This window comes from Mesoplodon densirostris, chromosome 9 (genome assembly GCF_025265405.1).
Source record: "Mesoplodon densirostris isolate mMesDen1 chromosome 9, mMesDen1 primary haplotype, whole genome shotgun sequence".
In the NCBI taxonomy this organism is placed as follows: domain Eukaryota; kingdom Metazoa; phylum Chordata; class Mammalia; order Artiodactyla; family Ziphiidae; genus Mesoplodon; species Mesoplodon densirostris.
The window spans coordinates 13,523,161-13,549,862 of NC_082669.1; the positions used below are offsets into that span (position 1 = coordinate 13,523,161).

Here is a 26,702-nt window from a genome sequence, read left to right on the forward strand (position 1 = left end):
CACAAAAAAAAAAAAAAAAAAAAAGTGTGTAACATTCCAGTTTTACAAGTTTAGGATTTTCTTTCCAAAGATATCTCTCTTTTGTGCTCTGCAGCTACTTTTCTTGGTAATTCTGAATTATCTTTCTGGATATTCCCACCCTAACTCAGTAACAGTTTAGAAAATGTCTTACTTCCTCCTATGCCTCCATAGGATATTTGACTCCTGGTTTTGTTATCCTCTCCTAGTAGAATGCTTGATCTGAATGTGCTCTGAATGGTGGCTTCCCACCTCCCATTCACCAAGCACACTTCCCTATCACTCCCACCCACTGCTCCCATCCATCCCTCGTGACCAAATCTGTATAGAACATTTCATGCGTGAGAGTGGAGCACCCCATTACTTGGGAGCCTGGCTTCTGCAGGTGGACTGACTGGGTTTAAACCTGACTCTGCCACTTAACATCCCTGTGACTTGGACAAGTTACTCAAGCTGTAAAATGGATAGAATGCTACCCACCTTATGTTGTGAAGAGAAGTAAAAGATCTAATGTATTCAAAGTGCATAGTACAATGCTTCACACAAGGTTAGAACTCAATACATATTAGTACTCGTTAATGTTATTATTTACACAAAGAAACTTCCCCTACAATTCCTTACTTTGCTATATTCATCAGTCATGTCTTTTTCTTTTTTCTAGTAGATAAACATTCATTCTCAAACATTCCATATGTCTTTGGACAAATGATAAATTTGTTTAAAAAAGTTTTCAAAAATGTATTACTGAATGTATTACAAATCAGCAGATTGTCTCAGCAAAATAAATTCCTCTTTAATAAATAAGCTAAGTTATTTTCAATATTTTACTGTAATGAAATACGAAACCAAGTATCATGAATTGCCTAGCCTAAGATAATTCTCTTTTTCTTTGTCTTATTTTCATATATTATGAGAGTTTTACCAAGATATGGTCCTAAATTTAAAACTTATATTCATGTGTATATTTTTCTGATACAACTTTATCATGTAATTGCTAATTTTTATATCAGAAAATAATAAATTTCTTAACACATATAAAATGTTAATGTGGCTGCCAGTTTCTCCTACAAATCATATGTAACTTGATTCCCATGGTAGACATATAGCATGCATACAGGGCATTACAGATATAACATGATAAAATTTACATGTGAAGTTCAGAAGCACTTAGAGGCTCATACTTCTTCCCTGGATTAAATGTTTGCTGAATTCCATAGGCTGCAGAATTATTGCTAATGAAATTATACCCATGGCAGCAAGGTCAGCAAGATATCATTTTCCACATAAAGATACAATGCCCTCAGCACAATACCTAGGGCATGGAGAAGCTTGTTCACTGCTTTACTTATAGGAACAGGTATGTTTCTACTCTTGGTGTAGTGTCACAAATCACATAATTCTCCTTACAATCACGTGTTGAAACTAGTTCAAAGATTGCTTAAGGACAGTCTGTCTTGCTTCTTGGGGAACAAATACCTGTGTGTCTTTCCAGAGATTTTCCCCCCATTTTTGTGTCTGTGTATTGGAAACCTGCCTGGTTAGTTATGTTTTGAGAATTTTTCAAAGGGATAATGAGCATATATGTGAAATATTACACTTAATGCTGACCACACCATCAGAAATGGTCATATTTTTCTCTATATTGAGGTGGTGCACTCAAATGCCGGCATTTGAGTTGCATCTTGTTGGTTTACAAGTACAGGTCAAGGAGACAAGAGCATCAAGACACAAAGGGTCAAAAGACCTAATGCATGGGCAAGAGAGCTACTGCTTGCAGGTCAAATACAGCCTACTGTCTTGTAAATAAAGTTTTATTGGAAAACAGCCATGCTCATTCCTTTATGTATTATCTGTGGCTGCTCACACCTAAAATGACAGAGTTTGGTAGATACCACAGAGACTTATGCCTGGCAAAGCCTAGGTCATTACTATCTGACCCTTTTAGAAAACATTTGCCAATCCCTATTCCAAAGGGACAATTGGAGTTTAACTGTTTGGGGAGATAAAGAGCTACTTAACTTTGTTCTTGGATGTTAAACCTACAAACAATGTTGATTTTGATATGGATTCATTAATGCCCTGAAATCCAGTTTGGAGGCTTTGCCTTTCTAGTTGTCTCAAATACCAGACTCTTTAGCCTTTCATCTAGAGGACAGTACTTAATACTTTGGGTTTGAAAGCCAGAGAACTATCACCCTATTAGGTGTTAGCTCTCCAGCCATCATGCTACTTTGGGGAGGTTTCTGAGTCAACTGCTGCATTGACAGTGTTCTCATCTCTTTTTCTGTACTTTATCTCAGTTAATCCTGGCAGGTAGCCTTGTTTTTTGATTCTCTATAAAGGAGGTAAGGATTTATCTAAAATTACAAATATTCTCTCTAAAGAATCTAATATTTATTTTGATAATTCACTATTTAATTCAATATCTTGTGCCAGAAGTACCTTCAATAGCATTCTTTTGAAATGTCATTAAAATTTTATTTTGTATTTTATAATTCATGCTTCTCTTAATCTCTCATGATAATTGCAACCCTCAGAAACATGATTTGAGAGTCTATAAAGCCAAAGATATTTGTTACCATGTGGTTGTATTCTGATATTTTAATGTAAATATTTCCAACAAAGGTCACAAAATGAATATGTGACAGTTCACTATACACATTACCTTGTATCCCTTTTAATTTGCTGTCCAATCAAGAAGCGAGCACAGTGGCCTGGGAAGAAGACTAGAGGTTCTGGGAGCTTATGATAATTGCATAGAAACAGTCCTCCTGCCCCTCAAACCTAAAGGGTCACGTAGATCTAGGCTAGGTTGCTAACGGCTGCGTGTCTGATGTTTAGGTCTTAGAAAGGCAGAAACAGTACTCCGCCTCTTCCCCCCACCCTTTCTGTTTAACATTCAGAGGCATAAAATTTTCTGTTGGCTAAAAAAAAAGAAAAAACATCAAGGTACTTGTGTTTTCTTTTTTCTTGGAATGCTGATTATTTTATTTGATCAAGTCACTTTTCTCCTTTTTCCCTGTTTCTTAAACGGGAGCTGGGCCACACGAGTCAACATTTAATGGCTGGCCCACCCTTCTTCTTTTTTTCTTTGGTAATTATTTGACATGTGTATACTTGAGAACCTCAATAAATAAAAATTGATCACTCAAATACATGATTTGTGCCATATAATCTGACAAGCATTTCAATATTTTAAAATCCCTGATTACTTAACTGTCTTCTTATCTTTGTCTGGATTTTTTTGGTATTCTATAGACTCTGTATTCTATGATCTACCTTGGGCATTTCAGAATATATCAATAGAACGCTGTAGAGACATACGGTGATACTAAAAGTTAATGTCATTTAAAGATTCTAATAGATATAAAATGATAAAACTATGATTCACTAAACCTTCTATGTAATGAAGGTCAAAACGTAGAGTGCATTGCTCAGAGGACTGGTGGTATCTGCACAGTTTAGTTCTGGCCCAGATTAATTTTACATGAGGAAAGTATAAAAGCTTCAAACTAAATATATATTGTTTCTATAAAAAGTCACGATGGATGTTTCCTTTTTTTAGCTCAGTATGTAATTTTGAAACATTATCTATTGAATAATAAATTAGGGAATCAAAATCTCTTTTTTATTAGTCCTATAGGGTGTCAGATATAGAATATATCTAAATTAAATATTGGAAAACTAAAATAAAAAGTGCAAAGTGGAATTAATTGGTAACAAAAGGGGCATTCATCTTGTATTATCTTGAAAAATAAGGAAATTAATAGTCAATTTAAGACTCTTAAGATTATGGTTTACTACTGTGTTTTATCAGTGAAGGTACAGTGTTCCTTCATCCTGGAGTTAGGTTTATTATATATTGTGAGAATGGATCAAAAAGCCAAGTACATAGTTGTCTAGGAATCTGATTTTCCTTGGGTGAGTCACTTTACCTAGTCATTTCTCTGTATCTGTGAGTAGTGGATTATTCTAGACTGTGAATATGAGTGAGGTAAAGACAGAATTTTGCTGGAGAAAGTAATTTGTGCAGCTAAAGTTTCCTCAACAATCTGCTGGGTAGAGGAGGTGGATTTTGTTGTGAAGGAGTGGTTATTTAGTTTACTAATTCTTTGTCATCAAAGCTGTAATGATTCAAATGATATGCAATTAGGATATCATTCACTTTGCCCCAGCTCTTCCTCACTGTGTGGACCGTCAACAATGACTTGTTACTGTCAGTAATTAAGTATGATCATTTAGTGTAGAAGCCTTAAAATTGGAAATGTATATGCAAGTATGCACTTAAGCAATGATCACCCTGAAACATTGTCTGTCTTTCTTACTTAGTGTCATGGGTTTTGAGTTCAAATGACAAAGGTCAATAAGATAAACTTTGATTTTTGGATGACATTTCTCACCTCTAACACTTATCTTCTCTGGTTTTGATAGCTGGGGCATAACTCTATGAGTGGAATCATAGAACTGATGAAAGGATATGTTTATCTAAATAATTTGTTCCAACCGAGAGCCTTATGGGTGCTAATTCCACAATGTATGCTGCTCATCCCCTGATTTAGTCTGATTAGTATAGTTGTAGACAAACTATAATTTATGATTTAGTGAATCAGATACCTTGGCATAGGGAAATAATGAGGTGTTATTTTTTTCTTACTTGTTGGAGGTCCACAGATTTTTCATTTGTGTCTTCTAGGTTTTTGTTGTTGTTGTTGTTGTTGTTGTTGTTTTATATCCACCACAGTTTTTCCTAGTGCAAGAGATTTTCTGTATTAGATACCTGTTTTTTCTTGCCATATTTGTCATTCCTGGTGAGCAATATTCAAGCCACCTATGTCTTTCAGAATTTAAGCCATATTGTTGCACATATAGGACCAAGATACTTTGTATTACTTCAGATAATAATGAAAGGTATTTATAAGCAAACATAAATGGAGATTTGTCAATTATTTTCCAAATTCATTTAACTTCTAAGAGAACTATGAAAAAGCAATGTACAGTAACATAAGAGAGTACTTTGGTTTTCCAGCGTACCTCTCACGACCCTATTCACCTCTACACCAACAAACGACTAATGAATCGTTTCCTCTGAACCCAGTACACAGCTGTAGATTACTCTAGGGCCAATGAGAAGTCATGAACCACATGCTTTGTGAGGTGTTGTGGTTAAATTAACAGTGACATTTAAAACGTGGCTTTTAGTTTGGGTTCCCTGAGATATGACTGAGGTTAGAGCAGTGGTTCTCAAGTTGTTATCCCTGGACTAGAAGCATCAATATCACCTGGGAACTTTTTAGAAATGAAGATTTTCAGGCCCCACCCAAGAGCACTGAATCAGAAACTCCAGATGGGATGCCCAACAATCTGTGTTTAACAAGCCTCCCTGTAATTCTGATGCATCCTACATTTTAAGAACCATCCATTTGGGTATTATGCTGCCTCAATCCAAACTGTTAAGATGTAAAACAGTAATTGGTGCTGTATGGAACATTAGTCTGAACCTTTATATCCAGAGATATTCCAGGAGAGATTTCTTCTTCAAAAATGTCTCGGTGTCTGAAAGATATGTAACATTACTAGTATATGTCAATTCAGCTTTAAACATTAGTTAACAGTATCCTGTTTTAGGGGATAAGAGAGTTTTAAAATAATTCCTGAGGTTTAGAACAACGCACTCTTAAGAAAATAAGTCAAAGTTACTACTGGTGTTTTGCAAATGGATTTGTCTTCAATATTTTATAAAGCATTCATAGTGTTTTATTGAGGCAATAAATAATTCAATAAAGAAACTAATAGGTGATTAATTGACTTGAATTATATGTTTTCCTTTCTGACCTTAACCCAATCCTCCCCCATCAGTTGATATGAAATGTATAAATCTCACATTGCTTTATAATCTATCACATGGGAATCAGTGGCCCAAACTATATTATTTACTTTGCTTGCTTTAGCTCTGTGTCTGTATAAAATCATACTTCTGGATTTTATATGATAGAAAATGAGCATAATAAAACCCAAGGCCTAGGCTGATTAGGTAAAAATTGATGAGAGCCATCGTCCAAGGAATCCCCTGAATGTTTTTATTGGAAGTACACAAATCTGTGATGGTGTTCACACTTGCTAATGAGTAACTGACAAACTAAAGAAGTATCTTCAGAAATCTAATAGTAAGTTAAGGTTGAATCCAGAGGAAGTCACCCTAGCGGTCAAGGTTTATTTTCTCCAGTTTGCAGTTGAGAAACACCAGGAATAAAGAAAAATACATATTCAGAAACATGCACAAGAATCATTTCTCAGATTCTCACACAGTGACCCATCTGCCTGTGATGCAATGGGCACTGTGGAACTTTCAGCACATCAAAATAGATCACAGTAGGGCTTGCCTGGCGGCACAGTGGTTGAGGGTCCGCCTGCCGATGCAGGGGACATGGGTTCGTGCCCCGGTCCAGGAAGATCCCACATGCCGCGGAGTGGCTGGGCCCGTGAGCCATGGTCACTGAGCCTGCGTGTCTGGAGCCTGTGCTCCACAACGGGAGAGGCCACAGCAGTGAGAGGCCCGCATACCTCAAAAACAAACAAACAAACGAACAAAAATAGATCACAGTGGATGACTGGACTGACTATCATCTAGGTAGTAATACTGTCTTGTAAGCCAATGACTGTTTTTTAAGCATTTTACTAAAATTAGGAACTGTCAGAATGCTGAGGGGAGATGTGCCTTAGGGTTACATTTACCACCAACGTCATGCTCTTTTCTTCCTAAGGCAAAAGGAGAAATGTTCCTTCATTTAAAAAGTAGAAGAAGAAAAAAAAAATCCATTGGCACCCCCCAGTTGCCATGGTAACAAAATGAGAAGTGACTTTCATGTGCTTTCACTATGCATCAATAATAAATTAGCCATTTGGGAGCAAATTAATTCTCTTCAGAACACATCTTTTGAGCACAACTACCGTACGCTTTCCTTAACTCATGAAGGAGGTGTTATTCATGCAGTACTTAATTTAGCAATTATTAAAGAAGTTGGGTTTTTTTTTTAAAGAAAAGAAGCAATAGGAGATAAAGATTTAATTTAGTACCATTTCCTCCATTTCTATTCCTTTTATTTTTTTCTTTGGATGAGTGGTCGGGAAGACATAGTAAAGAATGAAATACATAAACCATAATTTGGATAATAAAATTTATTTTGGACATTTCTAAACACCACTTAGGGAAGTGCCAACTAAATATAGAAGAGCAGTAAATGAAGGTGAGCTTTAGCTTTAGCTATATGACGAATCATCTGTATTTCTTCTTTTATTCTCCCTAGCTTCCACCCTGTTCCTAATGCTGTGTGATTACTTGTTATTACTGCTGAGTCTTGCTTCACTGTCATCTCTCTATTCATAATCGTTTGAGATAGGGAAGTAGCTATAATTATTTCAGCATAAAAATAAGGTAACTGCTTCAGGAAATTCAACTATTTCTCCAGTCTACATATTAATTACCTTTAGCTATAAATTACCATTGTACAACACTTTATTACATTTCGCATTATTTGCCTTATTTTTAGAATTGTATTTCTTTCCAAAGGGGTGTTCATAGATCACCAATTGCTTTCTCTTTCTTCAGCCAATTGCTTTCTTCTTCTGGTGGCAACTGATTTAAGACCAACTAATATCTTTTCTTCCCGGACACATAGATCTAAAATCTTACTTTGTGAGTCTTGTTGTTGAAGGTTCTATACCTGAAGGTAAAATTAAATGATCCACTAATCAAGTTTTATGAGCACTTTCACACTTTTCAAATGATTCAGCAAAGGGTAAAAAACTTCTTGCAATCTAGTCCATAAGCTCTACTGGCCTTAAGTATCTGTCTAACAAAAGGCAGAGGGTCCTCCTAACTAGTGACTAAACCATTGTGTCCCACATTTTAGTGTGTAATCAAAGGAAATGGATTTCTATCTCAATGTTTCTTTACAACCAGACAATAAAAAGGGGCAATCTGTGTCTTTAGGCATAAGAACTTTTTCTTCTTAAGAAATTTTAGCCTTAATGAAATTAATTCACTTGAAACTTTAATTATAAAGATTCCAACAATAACACACCATCAATGATGTTTGTTAGAATTGTATTATTCTCAGTGGTGTATTAATATTACTAAGGAGGAATGCAATCATGTTGCCATAGTGTTCATGTTTTTACTTTTTATAATACCCTTTTATATCCAGTATTTATCTCACTGCATAAGAAGAAAACTGATGATCAACTAAAGGTTGTTTTAACCCAGAACCACATATCTAAAATATTAAAACAAAAATAAAAATCAGGGCTTCCCTGGTGGCGCAGTGGTTGAGAGTCCGCCTGCCGATGCAGGGGACGCGGGTTCGTGCCCCGGTCCGGGAGGATCCCACATGCCGCGGAGCAGCTGGGCCCGTGAGCCATGGCTGCTGAGCCTGCACGTCCAGAGCCTGTGCTCCACAATGGGAGAGGCCACAACAGTGAGAGGCCCACGTACCACAAAAAAATAAATAAATAAATAAATAAAATAAAAAGCAGATGTTCTGAATTTCAGTTCTAAGAATCTCTTTGCCACACGATGCCTTCCACCTTCTTCCTTTAAAAATGAGGGGTGATATATATGTGTCTATGTGTGTGCACATTTACCAGTCATCAGAACCCACCATGCACTGTCATATTTATCAACCCTATAAAAATAACCTTGGAAGTTCAAAAATACATGTATTTGGACACCAGTGTATAAGTCAATTGACTTAAGCTAGACCAAGCAGTACGTGAAATAAGTGATGTTTCTCTCTAGGAATTTAGTGATTCTTTTAAAAATATAACCAGGCTCTTTGTGGAACTCCTGTTGATTCCCAGATGTCTCTAGCCAAGCCGTCATTCACTCCTCTGAAGCCTGCAGCCCATAAGTATTGCAGATCTCTGCTTCCCTTCAGGTCCTTTACAGTCTTTCTCTTCAAATTTTTGCTCTGTGTTGTCTAAGCTAACGGTTAAAAATCTCAGTAACTGACTCACAGAATAGTCCATAGGTGCTAATGATTTGATTTATGGTCATTTAATAGGATTTAGCCCTTTACAGAATACTATATAACTTAGAAAAAAATTTCCTTTTTTGTTTATTCTCTGTCTCTTCTCGTTAGAATGTAAGTTTCATGAAGGAAAGGATTCTATTCTGTGTTCTTCAAAGATATATACCAGGTATCTTGAATAGTGCTTGAATATCACATAATACGTGCTCAATTAATATTTTTGGCAAGAATTCCTGTGGGGACTTCCCTGGTGGTTCGGTGGTTAAGAGTTCGTCTTCCAATGCAGGGGGTGCGGGTTCAATCCCTGGTCAGAGAGCTAAGATCCCCCATACCTGGCAGCTAAGAAACCAAAACATAAAGCAGAAGCAACATTGTAACAAATTCAATAAAGAGTTTAAAAATGGTCCACATCCAAAAAAAAAAAAAATCTTAAAAAAATATTCATGAGGAAAAAACAACTATCCATGATGTCATCTCTGTTCTTTCAGATAAGAGTACTTAATATATAATCCTTTCTGAGTGCCTAAAATTTTCCAGACATTGTTTTAAGTATATGGGTTATCTCATTTCTTCTTCAAATTAACTTTTTAAATATGCTACTAGTATTATTCCCATTTTACAAGTAAGAAAACTAGAGTTTATAAAGATGAAGAACCTTCCTCAAGATATTGCTGATAGCATCAACAAGCTCAGACAGTTTGATTCCATGGCTCACATTCCTATCTACTATAGCATATGTTTTAAAGGTAGTTTCTATTTTGGCTAAACTGAAGAGTATTTCCAATGGTGGAAAATTTAGGCTAAAAGGAAAGGAGTTGACACATGGCAGGACAGGAAGGAAAATATTTCTGAAGCAGAATATTCTTATATTATGTCCTCTCACATGTTCCATCAAGGCAGGTCCCTCTAAAGAGACTCTATAACCTGGCATATCATGAGAGTTGCCTTTATTGTCAATAATAGAATCTGAGCCTCTTCTGACTCTTTTTAACTCACAGTATTTTCCTCTCCTTACCTTTTTCAGCCAAGTTTCTTGACTAGAGATTGGGTAGATAAGCCCTTTGGAGAGGGTATGTGATCAGCCTCATGCTGTACCAAGGCTAATCGGGTAGTACAATGATAAACTAAGAGGGGGAGGCAGGCACACCAGTGACGTAGCCATTTCTTAGTCCAGGAGGGCAGTGTCTGGAGGAGAGATAGTGCAGAAGAGAAGGATGACATTGTAGAGTTACAGGGCATAGAATTTGCCAGCTATTTGGAGAGGGAATAAAAGAATGAGGGAGACCTCAAATGTGACCCTGAGGGAAAGTTTCAGGGCATGCATGACAGGAAAAGTGGTGGTGACATTAACAGAGGAACAGGATGGAAATAATATGTTTTCATTATATTTTCCTGAAATGCCAAGTCAGATTTGCTACCCGTGAGGGTTGAATAAAGACATTTTCATACATGCAAAGTCTCAAAAATGTAGATCCCACGCAACTTTTGACAGAAAGTTTCTGACAGTTGTTTTCTGCCAAAATGAGGGAATGGACTGCAAATAGAGATATGGGATCTGGGAAAGAGGGGTTACAGCACAGGGAAGAGGCAAGGTGAATCCCAGGATGACGGCAAAAGGTGATCCCAGAATGGCAGCTGTCTGGTAGGCCAACACAGTCCGGATTGGAGCAGGTCAGAAGGCTCCAGGAGAAATTTCTTCAGTAGGATAAACTTGACAAAATATCAAATATATTTGTATATTCTGAGAGGAGATTTGTTTATCCAAGGAGAGGTTTGATTAATTGAAATATTGATCAATATGTGGAAATTTGGAAATTAAAACATTAAATTTAGAGTAAACAAAAAATTACACAAGAATGGAAAATTAATCAGCACAGTACATGATTCCACTGGAAATAGATTTACATAGTATTATTATTATTATAAATGTTAAATAGTAATCTAACACAAGTTTGTTCTACTGGGAGAATGGGAGAAGGGAAAAAGGAGGAAGTGATGTGAAGAAGTGTGGGCAAAAAGAGCTAAATCTTCATTTTCTTTACCAAGAAATCAATAGTGACTAAAATAAAAAAAAATTAAAAAAACAGTCATCATAAGTATTGATAAATTATTTAAAGACACGAAGGTAAAACAAAAGAATCAGTTAAAAGAGTTAAAAGTGTTTACCGCTGGATAAAATGAAAGGTGTGTGTGTTGGGGGGGGTGATGACAGTCTACTTAAAAAAAAATAATGCAGAGTTGTAGAATAACAAACCTTGTAGAAGTGTAGAATCTTTAAAATATCTGTATAACTTTGATAAAAAATAAAAACTAGACTTTGAAAGAAAGCAGAGGAGAAGGGATTAGTCTTAGCAAGATGGATGGGGCCTCCCTGGTGGCGCAAGTGGTTGAGAGTCCGCCTGCCGATGCAGGGGATACGGGTTCGTGCCCCGGTCTGGGAGGATCCCATATGCCGCGGAGCGGCTGGGCCCGTGGGCCATGGCCGCTGAGCCTGAGCGTCCGGAGCCTGAGCGTCCGGAGCCTGTGCTCCGCAACGGGGGAGGCCACAACAGTGAGAGGCCCGCATACCGCAAAAAAAAAAAAAAAAAAAAAAAAGGTGGATGGATGATTACAATTAAGGATGAAGATAATGCAGATGAAGGAGGTAGAAATTAGGAAACTTTAAGGAATTTTAATTCAGAGTATCTCTTATATTACCAGAAAGAGAATGAGCTAATGTCTTCTGCTGAAAAGTCAAAGCCCTTCCTTGAGTATTAGAACATGGTGGGTCAAACAGGGAAGAAGACACATTAAAAGGATTGCCATGCATCAGTTGAATCAAACTAACATTAGAGGGGGGAGGGAGAGGCATGAACTGGGAATTTGGGATTGGTAGATGCAAACTATTATATTTAGAATAGATAAGCAACAAGGTCGTACCATATAGAACAGGGAACTATATCCAGTCTCCTGGGATAAACCATAATGGAAAAGAATTTTTTTTTTTTTTTTCTTTTTTTGCGGTATGCGGGCCTCTCACTGTTGTGGCCTCTCCCGTTGCGGAGCACAGGCTCCGGATGCGCAGGCCCAGCAGCCATGGCTCACGGGCCCAGCCGCTCCGCGGCATATGGGATCCTCCCAGACCGGTACACGAACCCGTATCCCCTGCATCGGCAGACGGACTCCCAACCACTGCGCCACCAGGGAGGCCCGGAAAAGAAATTTTTAAAAGAGTGTCTATATGTGTAAAACTGAGTCACTTTGCTGTACAGCAGAGATTGGTACAGCATAGTAAATCAACTCTACTTCAATTAAAAAAAAACAAAATGAATAAACAAAAACTTATCCAACAACAACAACAAAACTAACATTAGAAAGCCTAAATTTGTAGGGTACTTTGTCAGTGAAAGTTCATGGTTTTCTATAGTAGCTGCAGTCTCTGAATGAAATAGCCAATAGGGAGCTTGGAGGCTTGTTAAGACTTGGAAAATAGTGAAGATGAACTAAAGGAAAGAAGACATTTTAGATTCCCAGTCCCTTAGTAGAAAGGCAAATGAAGTCAAATATGAGGAACATCGTGGAAATTAGGAGCAATCAGGAGACTGGAGGTTATAATTAGAAAGAAGAACAGAATGAGAGAAAAGGATGGGAGATTGATGTCAAAGATGGGAAATGCAGCTTTTAAGATTGTAGTGTAGAACTTCTTCAAGCAACAGTGAGGTAGGCGAACCCCCAGTCCAAATAAGCAGCCAGCAACAAGTAGGTCAACAGCAACAGGTGACACTGATGCAGCCACAGGGGAGGCTGAATCCCTAAGGCAAAAAGTCAATCACATTGGCCTGAGAGGTAAGACATAGATAGAAAAACAACCAAAGTACTCATGGTCCTTCCAAGAAGAGCACAACCCCAAACACGTTCACTAGAATTTGGTGCAGGTGAGTCACTCTAGTCAAGTCATCAGCCCTGGAAATTGCCCTTAAGCTTGTGGTCTTATGCTCACATTGTGCTGGGAATGCATTACTGCACTGCAAGCAGTTAATTAATCAAAGCGTGTAGCTTCTGAAATCTGCAGATAAATTAGGAAGGAAAATTGAAGCTGTGTTATGTGAGTTTTCGTAATGATTAGAGTGTGTTCTAAAGAAACAGAAAAACAAAACAAATTGATTGCCAAAAACCATGTTAATGTGCTTTTAATTCACAAGGGTTAAGCATATAAAAGTCAGGATATTGAAAGTTAAGTTTCTCATAGAAACATTAATTTGACAACATTATGCATACTAGGTGTGGGAGGTTTATATTTTATAACATTAAAAGCAGTAGGGGGGCCTCCCTGGTGGCGCAGTGGTTAAGAGTCCGCCTGCCGATGCAGGGGATACGGGTTCGTGCCCCGGTCTGGGAGGATCCCATATGCCGCGGAGCGGCTGGGCCCGTGAGCCATGGCCGCTGGGCCTGCGCATCCGGAGCCTGTGCTCCGCAATGGGAGAGGCCACAACAGTGAGAGGCCCGCATACCGCAAAAAAAAAAAAAAAAAAAAAAAAAGCAGTAGGGAATATTATAAAATGTGACTCAGTTAAACAAAATAAAATAACAGATTCAGGGGAAAGTCATTAAATATGACTATGGGGAAAAAATTGTTTTGCAACCCCCAAAGAAGGTTGTAAAATTTAATTTTAGAACATAATGCCTTCAAAGTTAAAAAAATATTTTCAATGGAAATTAATCATTTTTACCAAAAATGAATTTTCCTAACACATTGTATATTCTGATATTAGTTTAGGCCTCTCATTTGCAGTCCAGATTTGATCCTAATAGACTCAAAGGAGAACTGACTGGCTATTACATGGCCTAGTTGATAAAGATTTTGGAGAGTGAAAATAAATTTAAGGGTTTGAAATACTTTTTGTTTAGTTTATAGAGAATATGGACAATAGTATACATGTGAATAAGCCTGCCAGTGTACTAGTACTTTGTTTACACATTTGCCTTCTATGTACTTCTGCATACTATTTGCATGTATGCATTACAAAAATTCCAATCTGACATGCAAAATGTCTTATGTAGGTGGCATAGAAAAAGAAAAGAAGCTTAAGGCATGTTCAGGGAAGGAAGTATTCCAGAAAACAAACCCACAGCCTTTAATATGTCTCTGTTTTGGTTCCCACCTCACAAACTGGACAGCAGGTCTGGGAGACTGACTTCTCCAGTGGAGCTGTACTGAGCCACAGGTTGCTATTCCTGTCACCCTGGTCACAGAAGCTGTTTACTCTATAGGTGATGCAGGAAAAAAAGTGGTGGACCCATGCAGTAACCCCTTGGAGTGTGTCACCTCCCAATTCAGTCAGAATTAAAGGAAAGAAAGAAAGAAAGAAAGAGAGAAAGAAAGAAAGAAAGAAAGAAAGAAAGGAGGGAGGGAAAGAGGGGGAAAGAAAGGGAGGGAGAGAAGGCGGGAGGAAGGATACTATATTACTAAGGTAATAGTAACTTAATTATAATTATTACTCAATTCTAATTATTATTTAGTCATTTAATTTTAAGTAATAATAAAACTTTTCTTATCCTTTAAATCAAATATAAGCTAGTATTTGGCACAAAATTAACAAATGGCAACAACCTCCCCCCCATAAAGGAGCAGATCATGAAAATATAAAGGTAAATTGACATTTTGCTAACATTTCTATTTTCCATTGTATTTTATGTCATAGCAAAGCACTCTACAGAACAATAGAGGTCCATTCATGGAAAAGAGATATGTAAATTCCTGAGCTAGCAGACTCCCGGCCCAATATTCAAGCCACCTCTTCAAAAAGGGCACAATGGTCTGCATTTTTCACTGAAAAACCTATGCAGCCACATTCCATGGCAATGAACCCTTTATAAACTTGATGAAGAAAAATGCTTTGTATGTTTACTTTAATCTTAACCCCCTGCTATTTTCTGTTTCCAGACAAACAGAAGGACAAATGCAAACTGCCAACTCTCAGGATGTACAAACAAGTGTTATTGAATATTCAGAAGTATGGTGGTATTTCTAAAGTTCAGCAACAAATCACTTAGAGTCTTTCTTTTGTTTTTAATTTTCCTTATTCAGGCACCACAAGGCCACATAAGGAGGGTGAGGTTCCTGGAGTGGACTATATTTTCATCACTGTTGAAGATTTTATGGAATTGGAGAAAAGCGGTGCTCTCCTAGAAAGTGGGACTTATGAAGGTAAGCACAGCTCTACTGCTGCATTTATTTCTCATCGCATCACATTTTTCTCCTTTGACTGAAATGCATTAGAACACCAGATTACTAATGTGCTGTTGTTTTGGTTTGAGAGCTTTAATGAGGTCACTTTAGAAGTGTATTTTGTAAAGAAAAATTAAAATATATCTGCGTTAATTCTACTCTTAAGATGCCAAGAGAAATGTGTATGTACCTACGCACTGAAGTATCCTTGTGATCAGGATATCCTGAGGCTAAGCTGTGATCTTCCAGATAAATTATCATCTAAAGAGTACAGGGCTTGAGTTCCAGTCCTGTCACTACTTCTGTGTAGTTTTCTCCAGTTACTTCACTTCACTTGCCTTCACTTGCCTCTCGTGCAAAATGATGGTGTAGGAAAATGTGATCTGTGGCTGAACTCCAAAGCTCTACCACAGGTTTCCTTGTGTGCCCGTGTCAAACATGAACAAATGAAATTAAAATCTTGAAGGTGGGACGTATGATTCAGTGGAAAAAGCACTGTAACCTAAGCCAGAATCTGCTTCAGTTCCAAACCTGGCTTTACTACTTACCCACTATGAATATTAAGTAACCCAGTGAGTATCTCTGAACCTCAGTAGTCTTATCCATAAAAGGAGAAATGATAACATTGAAAAATACAAATAAATAACATGCTTGCATGTATATGTTCAAGTAGCATCTTCATGTATGTAGTTTATGTCTAATGAAGTTACCGATCTGTGTCTGTATAATGAAATTTTAGTCATATAACTAAAAAACGGTAGAAAATAATACCTTTATTCCTACGTCATAGTTACTGTATATGTAAACTATATTTATATGTATTATTACACCCAAAGATGAATCTAGTTTTACTGAATGCAATTAATAGTGAGTGATATTAAAAACAAAACTCATATGCATTGCTGCTTAGCCCATCAAATATCCGAGGTCTACCATGAGCAACTAAACTGGGTTTGTAACAGTTGGCCCTCCTCTTCCTCCTTCATTTACTTGTAGAGGTCCAGTGGACTATAGTTATTTAAGAACTCAGTATTTTTAAGTTGTTAGAAGCATTAAAATCTCTTTTTACTTCACACTCCTAAGGCAGTTTAGGCTGAGACATGTGCCTAAGTTATAGGTCAGACATTTAGTTGCTTATTTCCACATTCATAGGAAATAGGCAAAAATACCCACGAAAAGAAAATGGTTTTATATGAGTGTTGTTTCTTCTTCTAATTGTCAAAAATGAATGATAGTGAAGATTGATTGAAACTATTATATTTATTTTTTATTGAAGTATAGTTGATTTACAGTATTAGTTTCAGGTTTTCACAGTATAGTGATTCAGTATTTTTATACATTATACTCCATGTGGCCGCCTGGAGGGGTGGGATGGGGAGGGTGAGAGGGAGGGAGATGCAGGAGGGAGGGGATGTGGGAACAGATGTATATGTATGACTGATACACTTTGTTGTAAAGCAGAGAATAATAAAATAAATAAATAAATAATAAAAGTATCAAACTTTTAAACAAACAAACAAAAAAGTTATTACAAGATAATGCCTATAATTCTCTGTGCTATGCAATATATTGTTGTTGCTTATCTGTTTTATACATAGCAGTTAAAAAAGCTGTATTGGGCTTCCCTGGTGGCGCAAGTGGTTGAGAGTCCGCCTGCTGATGCAGGGGACACGGGTTCGTGCCCCAGTCTGGGAGGATCCCACATGCCGCGGAGCGGCTGCGCCCGTGAGCCATGGCCGCTGGGCCTGCGCGTCCGGAGCCTGTGCGCCGCAACGGGAGAGGCCACAACAGTGAGAGGCCCGCGTACCGCAAAAAAAAAAAAAAAAAAAAAAAAAAAAAAAAAAAAAAAAAAAAAAAGCTGTATTGATCATATAAGCTGCCTTAAATTATATATGAAAAATAACTTATAAATCATAGAAAATAGTGATATCAAAGAAGTCAGAGTAAATTAACAATAAATTTTGTAGTATGTTTTCCTGTGGGCTTTGCAACATGATTTAGTGGCATTCATTAGTTTGCATGTCTGCTAATAATAATGCCTTGTATTTAGTTACCATATTTAAATGTCATATTTATGTAGCAAAGAACAAATGTCTTAATATCCACGAGCATTCCAAGAGTAGTATGATTAACAAATATGACCTTTCCTTTCTTTTTTTTTTTTGTTAAATAAAGATTGTATTAACTGTATAGAAAGTAAAAAAATTAAATCCAATGTTCATGTTAAATTTCCTGTATTCTCATGATAAACTAGATGTCATGAAGTTTAATATCAATATTTAAAAATAAAGCCTAGCTTAAATTCTAGGTTTCAGTTAAATTTGGAGGGAAATATCCTGAAACCATACAAACAATAACCAAGTTTTGTGAGTCAGGGTGGGTTATCCTGAATCTTCTTCAGACGTTTTTTCAGCGCTGAGAGTAGAGTTGGCTAAGTTGGTGCCAAGTTGTTAACCGCCCAAGCATGCGTAGAGCTGATCTTCGACTAATAAGGCTGATTTACACATAGGACTTTGGGGAATCAATACTATTATTTACAAATACATACTGTGTACTTGGATAAATAAGAAGCTCTTTTCTCAGGTCGCATAACCATCTGGGTGGACACCTAGGGAGCCTTCTCAAATCTCAGAATCTTCCGATTTTCCAAGAGTTACAGCTGAGGAACCAGTAGAATTGGCATTGTAATAAAAATCACTGCTGTTCCTTCAGTATTAATCACTAGCTCCAGCCTCAGAGCTACCTGAGTTATTTGTGTTATTAATGTGTTATTCATCAAGGAAGCCTAGGGAATGCCTTTTCTGCTGTTGGTGCTTTCAGAATATATAGAGTAACAATCATGTGCTACTCAACTAGATAAAGAAGGACCTCAGAGCTTTTATATTTGTCAAACTTTCGTGGTATCACTCTCTCATAAAACAATAAAATACCAGTTTCTCTGTTATATGTTCTCCCTTCTGCAGTGTTTTGGGCCAGTGTTCTCCTTCCTCCTCCTTGCTAGATCATTCTCGTGCTTTCTCAGTACTCTTTAGAACTCTCAGCCAGGCTAGAAAATTCATTTCTGATATCTGTGAATCCACTAAAGAAATTAAAAAGAAATTGAGTTCCTCTGAGCATTAAGGTCACAGACCTGTTAACCATGTAGGATCCTTAAGACTGATATATGTATGTATATACTTCTGTCTTGTTGTCAGTAATTCTAATTTTAATCTGGAATTTGTCCTTTGATTAGAAACGAGATAGACTATCCTGAATTGTAGTTCTGCTTCTTAGAAACTGGCCCAAAGTCCTTGCTCCAGAAGAACAATTCTGTTATTACCAGAGGCTGCAAGGAAGGCCTTAATATGCTTGTGTTACCTTCTACAGTTAGGCCACATGGCACCAGGCAGAATTTTAGCAGATTCTTAAAAGGCTTTTTCTGCATCAGCAACCCCCCATCTAGTATGAGCACCTCATTTCAGTTTGTTCTACAACAGCTGCTGAATGGCTTTGCATGTAAATTGCCCAGAGGATTTGACTCTAATGGACCATCAGGTGTTGGTAAAGACTCTTCCATGACTTGGATGACCTCATCTTCATCTTTTCATATTCAGTCAGGTTGAAAATTAAGTTAATATAACAAGGCCTAGTGACAAGCCTGACATAACCTCAAGTAACCTCAAGGAAGAACACCCTGAACCTTCCTGTCAGGACTGAAGATGTAGGCTTCGTGTGAAACACAGACCACAGAGCTCTGTGGATGAATGCAGACAATTCCTTTGGGATTAAGGTCACATGCAGGTATAAATGTGACACTGCGAGGTAGAATTAAATAAGTAGGTTTGATAATCTAAAGGTTAAGTACTCTAAGTACCTGGAAGGAAACAGTGCTCTTTGGAACTGTCCGAAGTGCTGAATGACCCAGTCACTGACCACTCCCACTGCCTCACCCTGAGCTCTGAATGACCTCTTTAACAAACCCATGTCCCCTGAGCTGCACCTGGACTCTTATTTCATTGAATTCATCTAGTGAGATCATCCACAGTCATATTCCAGATCAGCAGTTCTGTTGTAACATTTGCTATCATATTTTGCTGTTCTGCTTTTAAATCAAAACAAAGCTATTTTTCTATCTATTGAAGAAACCCTTAAAGTTTCTTAAAGTTAAAGGTTTTCTTTAAATAGATGTAAGCTCAATTGTAATAGTCCTTCAATTTTTAAGAGGACCAAATCAAACCCAGCAAGTTATTAGGGCATCTGCAGAATATAGTGTAAATATGGCACTCACCTTCACCTTGATGCTGTGGTTTCTCCTACTCATGGACCCTAATGTATATGGACTTGAGCCAACTGTAAACAGCCCACATAGTTTCTTAAGCAATTTTATTACAAGGACTCTGCAATTCAGGTTTTCTCACAACTGTACATAAATGAGTGCTGTTCTTCCTGGTATAGCACATACAATCCTATAAAATTTTAAGTATTAAGGACAAATAATTTTCTAGGAAAATAAGCCGATAACTCCTATGATGAGAGAAGAGGTACAACAAATTTTACATAAATCCATTTAATTTTACTAACTAAAATCCACATCCACTTTTTTTAGTATGACCTTGGTGCACTTATTATTGAAATTTTGAATCTCTATTTCCAATCAAGATAGCACTGGTGACAGAGAGATGCTCAATCCAATAAAAAATCATTATTAGTACTATAAATAGTCTTCAGAAAAACCATTCTTCTATCAGTCCAAGTTTCTGTCCACTGAAATGTAAATATTTCCTGAAGGGCAGATCAATGCTTCAATTGATGCTAAGATTGCTGTCATTCCAGGAGACCAAAAAAAGAGATAAAATGTCATTGTTTCTCTTTCCCTTATACTCTATTACAAGAGAAAATTTTTACTATGTAAGTAATAACCTCCACAACGACAGTAGATTCTTGGAGCTTGCAGTTAAAAGGGTCCAGCTATTACATATTGTAAGATTTTTTTTCTTTTGATATTTCCTTCTTTTTCTTTTGGCAGTTTTCCTATTGTGGAAAATTCTAAGCCATGCATTTGGGTGTTCGTTTTAGAAACACTAAACACTTGCACATAAAATTCAGTATGTGTTTATTTGACCAGTAAAGGAAAAGCACATTTAGTGAAGTTTTACACCCCTTTGAGATCTTACAATGCCAGAGGTTTTTTGTAAGTGGTTCATTATGTGTTCAAAGGTATTTGCAGAGAGCATATGATTTTTGCATGCTGCTTTGCTCCTGTGTAAGGCACTAAGACTGGAAGTGTTATTGTGCATTAAAATGTGATAAAATTCCCTCTTGGTTTGGGACTTTTGTAAGCCCAGCTTTTTCCAAAGTATGTCATGCAAATGCCTATTTCTAAGTACTCTTTTTTTCCCAAAAGGAACTAGAAGGAACAGACCAATCAATTAATGAACTAATTTAATATTATCTATAAATTATAACTTAAAGTCTGAAGTCAAGGAAAATAAAATGACTTGTTTACTATTGCCTAAACTGTAATATTAACCAGTTTCCTGTTAGTTCTATATTTTTTTGTTCAGTGTAGCTGAAAGGAACAGGACCAACCTTTTTGGAGTATATCATTAAAATAAAGCCAGTATTCATGGGCATAAGACTCACTTCTTTGACTCCCTCACAACCCATAATGATATTAGGTAAAGCTGAGGATTCCAAAACTGTGATATTTGGGGTTTCCTTCATTTCCCTCAAGCTTGTGTCTTTAATTACAATGATTTTCTAACTCCTGTACACATCCTTTATAAATTTTTATCTGAAACAAATTGAGATTTCACATGAAATAAATATCCTGCCCCTCATTTAGTGGGAAGAAAAACTGCATGCCTTTAAACTTTTTACTTATATTTCTCTTCACTCCTTCAACAAGCAGAACCTATTTGCCTTTGCTGATTGAGTGAATATTTTCACCTCTGAGTTGTTTTTCTGAGTGGACAAAAATGGATAACAATATTGATAATAAATATTTTATAATGTTTATTTGTGTATTGTTGCAGCTGTGAATATATATTGAAAAATATTTACTGGATCTTACAATTCCATGACTATCAAAGACAGTAAATTCACTCATTCCACACGATCAATTCTTGATCAAATTGATTACAACAGTCTTCTGCATGAGAGTTCATGTTTCTCTAAAATAACATCAACATAGTGATGACCAATGGCTCTTGCCATTCATCTTAGATTAGACATATAGCCCTTCCTAAAGGAGAAGGTTCATTTACTCCAGTTATTCTCAGTGATGTCCTAATGTCCCCTTCCTGTCAAACTTTTTTCAGAGACTTGTTTCATACATTAGTTATTTGAAAACTATAACCTAACATCCTACTCTACAAAAGCTATTTTTATATCTGAATTTCAAACCTGAAAAATAAAACTTCCTGACACATTCTTTCCTTATCCATATTTCTGATCTAAGAGACAGTGGAGTCTAGAATCTGATTAACCACAGATCTTTTATTTCTCTCAGGGGGAATAGAAATCATCAAAAAAAATAGGAAAGCTGTGTCCTAATTTTTATTACTAAATACTTTATTTCAGAACATTGATCTCAGTCTCCAACACAGTTACAGTAGATGTAGATGGTTTTGTGAATTGTTTTTATAAACTGCAACTTTCATTCATCCTGTGCACAAAACAATATCTGAAACTTTGAGGCTTCCATTGATCATGCTGCAAAGTATGCAGATATATTGAGTGCTTTGACTAAAAATTAGTCAAACTGTAACTGAAGTAACAGTTCTCAAAAATACCCTGCTGTCCTTATATTTAAAAGCAACCATGTTGTATAAGATTCATACCCTATGAATTCATACCATATAAGATTCATACCATATGAAAGCTCTTCCTTACTGAAGGCTTCAAACTCTGACAATTATGGAAAATCATTCATAACATTAGGTTAAAATTTAACATGCCAAAGCAGTTAGTCCCTCTTTATATAATAATGTCTTAGATCTGTTATGGGCTGTATATGTATGTATGTAACAACCAGATAAAATTAGGATCAAGTAGTCAACATATCTTGTCTGCATGGGATTTTCTCCATAAAAATTAATTCTTAAAGACACAAAGTATGAATTTTTAGGGCTCAGGAAAAACAGAAATTGATACTTGTTATTTGTTATAACAAAATGGGAAGTTTTACTTATACTGTCGTCAGCCTATTTATATTAGCTATGCTGGCTTCCTTTCTGTTCCTCAAACAGAACAAGCACATTCTCATCTACCTGGGATCTTGAATTTGGCATTTCATTTTCCTAGACTACTTGTCTTCCAAATAACCACATATTCCTTTTTCTTACTTTGAGATATTCATCTAAGAATCTTCAGGAAACTCTTACCTGACAACCTTATCCAAAATAACACCTGCTGACATTCTCCATTCCCTTCCTCTGATTTCTTTTCTTTTCTTTTTTAAAAATTATTTATTTATTTATTATTTATTTTTGGCTGCGTTGGGTCTTTGTTGCTGTGTGCGGGCTTTCTCTAGTTGCGGTGAGCGGGGGCTGCTCTTTGTTGTGGTGCACGGGCTTCTCATTGCGGTGGCTCCTCTTGTTGCGGAGCACGGGCTCTAGGCGCGCAGGCTTCAGTAGTTGCAGCACGTGGGCTCAGTAGTTGTGGTTCGTGGGCTCTAGAGTGCAGGCTCAGTAGTTGTGGCACACGGGCTTAGTTGCTCCGCGGCATGTGGGATCTTCCCGGGCCAGGGCTCGAACCCATGTCCTCTACACTGGCAGGCAGATTCTTAACCACTGTGCCACCAGGGAAGCCCTGATTTATTTTCTTTATTGTACTGACTATAACTGAAAATGCATTCTATGTCCATTCGTTTATTTGATTATTGTCAGTGTCCACCCACTAGAATGTAGACTTCTCAAGAGGTCAGATCATTTGAACCACTGCTAATTCTTGAGCTTAGAATGGTTCTGGTACCTAGGAAGCACTCAATGAATATAAATTGAATGAATGCCTAAGTTCTTTTCTTGAAGCAAACAATGGGAACCCCTTAATCCCTGTGTAGAAGTTCAAACAGAATTGAAACCCTGGAACACATCTACTTCCTAATTCAAAATGCTCTAGGTCAGAAGTTTAGAGCTGCAGCATCAATTTGGCTTCAGAATCTTGTCCTAGATTACCTTGTATTATAATTGTAATCATTTTGTTCTTGTCTTAAATCTCGTTGTTAACCTCGCGGGTCCCTGTTCTGAGTTCCCATACCTGTTTTTATCTCAATATCTTCCACACTGTGACACTTTCTCCAGAATTATAGTTCTTATCTTTCTATGGCCATTCCTTGTAGTCTGGTTTTCACTGCAGTGATTCATTGTTGGTCAGGTTTCCTGAACTCAAAGCCTAGTAAACTTAGTCAACAAAACGGTATCTTCCAGTAAACCTCCCCCACGCCACCACCCCACCAGCTCCACCTCCCAAGTTCCATTGACGGTACCACCTACATTCTTCTTGAACTAATGATAATTACCCTGTCCTATAACTCCTGTCTTTGTTCATGCTTGCTTTAATCTTTTTCAAAAGTCTTACAAAGACTTTCTTGATTTCTCTACCTCTAGTATAGAAAGTCAGTAGAGAGTTGGAGAACAGAAGTAACGAGGCCAAACCTACAGGAGAGATAGAAAGGCACTGGGATATGGGGCTTCCCTTGTGGTGCAGTGGTTGAGAGTCTGCCTGCCGATGCAGGGGACATGGGTTCGTGCTCCGGTCCGGGATGATCCCACATTCCGCGGAGCGGCTGGGCCCGTGAGCCATGGCCGCTGAGCCTGCACGTCTGGAGCCTGTGCTCCGCAACAGGAGAGGCCACAACAGTGAGAGGCCCGCTTACCGCAAAAAAAAAAAAAAAAAAGGTCCTGGGATATATTGGAAAATATGCAAAGTCAAAGTCAGAATGTTATTTTAAAGCAAAGGAACTAGTATGTGTGTTCTCTCAGAGAAATGTGAAGGCATTCTAATTAACATGGATATATGGTACTTGGTAAAGTATAAGGGAGCATGAGTTTGTTTATTATTCTTTTATTCTTAGGAGACTTAATGAAAGGAAATGAAAATCAAATTTTATTCAATTATTAATTATACATTGCTAATAAGATTTCTACTCCCATTTCACCTTCCTCTCTCTTTCTTTCTCTTTTATATTAGGATGGCTTCTTTAAATTTTCTTACAATAGGTGAAAGTTTGATTCCTTTCACTAAACAGTTAATGGGTACAATGATAATCCTGAAAATTTTATATTTTAAATTTGATTACTGATGGTAAACCAAATACTTAACACAACATAAAGAGTCAATAAGCAAAAAAGTTTTAAACAATATATAGGAAGCTCAAACTGACATGAACCTTATGATAGGTAAATAAAAGGTAAAGACTTGACTTAAATTTTTCCACTGAGCTTTCTTACTTTTACTCCCCTACCTCCATGACATATCTGAGGATATTACAGCAGGAGACATGCATTTACCTAGAGAAACCTGTCCTTTGGCATTGTGACCTGATATTGGAGGGTGCTATTTCCCAAAAGGATCTGTTCCCTCTGGGCTAGCCCATAAGAACAGAAAGGTTCTCCAGGCCAGATCCTTCATGATCCTTCCCAGAAGGATTAGATACTTCTGACTTCTGCTCCCACTCTCTGAGGGTGAGAGTCAATCGTTTCCATAAAACTTCCAGAGAAAAAAATCTGATGCAGCCATCTGGTTTCCCTGGAGATGAAGCAAGTATTATTATACTTGAAGTGAAGTATAACCCACTGCAACAAGGGCATTTCCTATCATTTCTACCTTCAAGTATGTGCAGGAATATTCATTTTACAAATAATATTTGCAGATTTGGTAACTTTAACTTCTTTCCTCCCTCTTCCCCTATCTTCCCTCAATTTAATAAGAGTCTCTCATTTAGGGTAAAATGTAGCAGCAAATTAGAAGAAGATGCGTGCAATGGTTTATGTGAGGGAGGGAGGGGAGAGGATGGAGACTCCTAGAGGCTGGCATGCTGACACCTCACGGGGATTTAGGACAGGGGAAAAGTGCAAAAAATGTACAGATGAAATTTAAAAACCAGAGTCGTCCAGGGTCATTTCTTATAGTGGGAGCACTCCTCAGTCTCCCAGATGACAGCAGAGTATTGCAAACCAGCACAGCTATTGATTTTCCTAATAATGACTCTGAGCTATCCAGAAAAGTTTAAGGTATATGCAAAAACATAATATTTGAGAAAGATTTGCTTCAAAGGTGATTAAAATTTAAAAGTTTGAACTTCTAAAGGGGAAAGGCTAGACTATTCACCTAAGTAGAATACTACACTCCCTGAAAATGCCAAGCAAATGGAACACATATCTTGTTATAAAATATTTTAGCTATCTTCTGTCTAGAAGCAATTTATAATATGCATTCAAATTTATATTCAAGTTAACATGATTAAACTATCGATAATTAATTTATGAATGTATTCTATACATGCAGATAAACCTGATGTTCTTATATGCCCCAAACATTCTAGGCACATATAAATATACTTTAGAAAAACGACTAGATTGTAATGACGTTGGAAACAACATATGCTTTGACCCCAATAATGTTTGTCATTTTTTGAATATGTTAGAGTTAAAACAGATCTATAAATCTATCAGTGCATTACCAAACTGTTAAAATCAATGTATTAATAAAATGCACATTTACAGGGCCTCCCTGGTGGCGCAAGTGGTTGAGAGTCCGCCTGCCGATGCAGGGGATACGGGTTCGTGCCCCGGTCTGGGAGGATCCCATATGCCGCGGAGCGGCTGGGCCCTTGAGCCATGGCCGCTGAGCCTGCGCGTCCGGGGCCTGTGCTCCGCAACGGGGGAGGCCACAACAGTGAGAGGCCCGCATACCGCAAAAAAAAAAAAAAAAAAAAAAATGCACATTTACAAGTTCATCTGCTCTTTTTTTTAATCTTAACATACTAATTTGTAGATTATTTTTTCACTTTTTGAGACACCCACCTGTCCCCCAGTAATCTTTAGGAGTGATAGCTGCAGGCTACTTTTTCAAAGCCTATATTTACAACTTGGTGGGTAAATAATACATTGTTATCTTGGTTTATTTTCATGAAAAGTTCACCTTCAGAGAGTGTTTTATATATACTCATCTTAGAAGCAAAACATATTAATCAGAAGTTAAAGATATCCTACACTAGGAAGCTTTCTTGCAACATTATGTTATCATGTTTTTCCTTCACGTTCTTGGTCCTGCCTTTGCACTAACCTTCATTTTAGTACTCTTCTTGCTTGTTTTCCTTTTAATATTTAGCTCCTGTAATATTTTTATTCTCTCACAATTTAGATTTTCTTTTTGCTGATCTTTCAAGGGTTTTGTTTATACCAGCAGCCCACTGGCACTATTCTCCTTCTTTATTCTTGCTTTGTTTATCTTTTGATTTCTCCTGA

General features: G+C 37.2%; 1 protein-coding gene across 1 annotated transcript in view; it reads left to right on the top strand.

Annotated features, from left to right (window-relative positions):
• MAGI2 (membrane associated guanylate kinase, WW and PDZ domain containing 2) overlaps positions 1-26,702 on the top strand; it is a 1,346,582-nt gene that overhangs the window by 714,267 nt on the left and 605,613 nt on the right. The window contains exon 3 of the mRNA XM_060107590.1: positions 15,112-15,231. Within this exon, the coding sequence (XP_059963573.1) occupies positions 15,112-15,231 (120 nt within the window). The remainder of the gene's footprint in view (positions 1-15,111; positions 15,232-26,702) is intronic.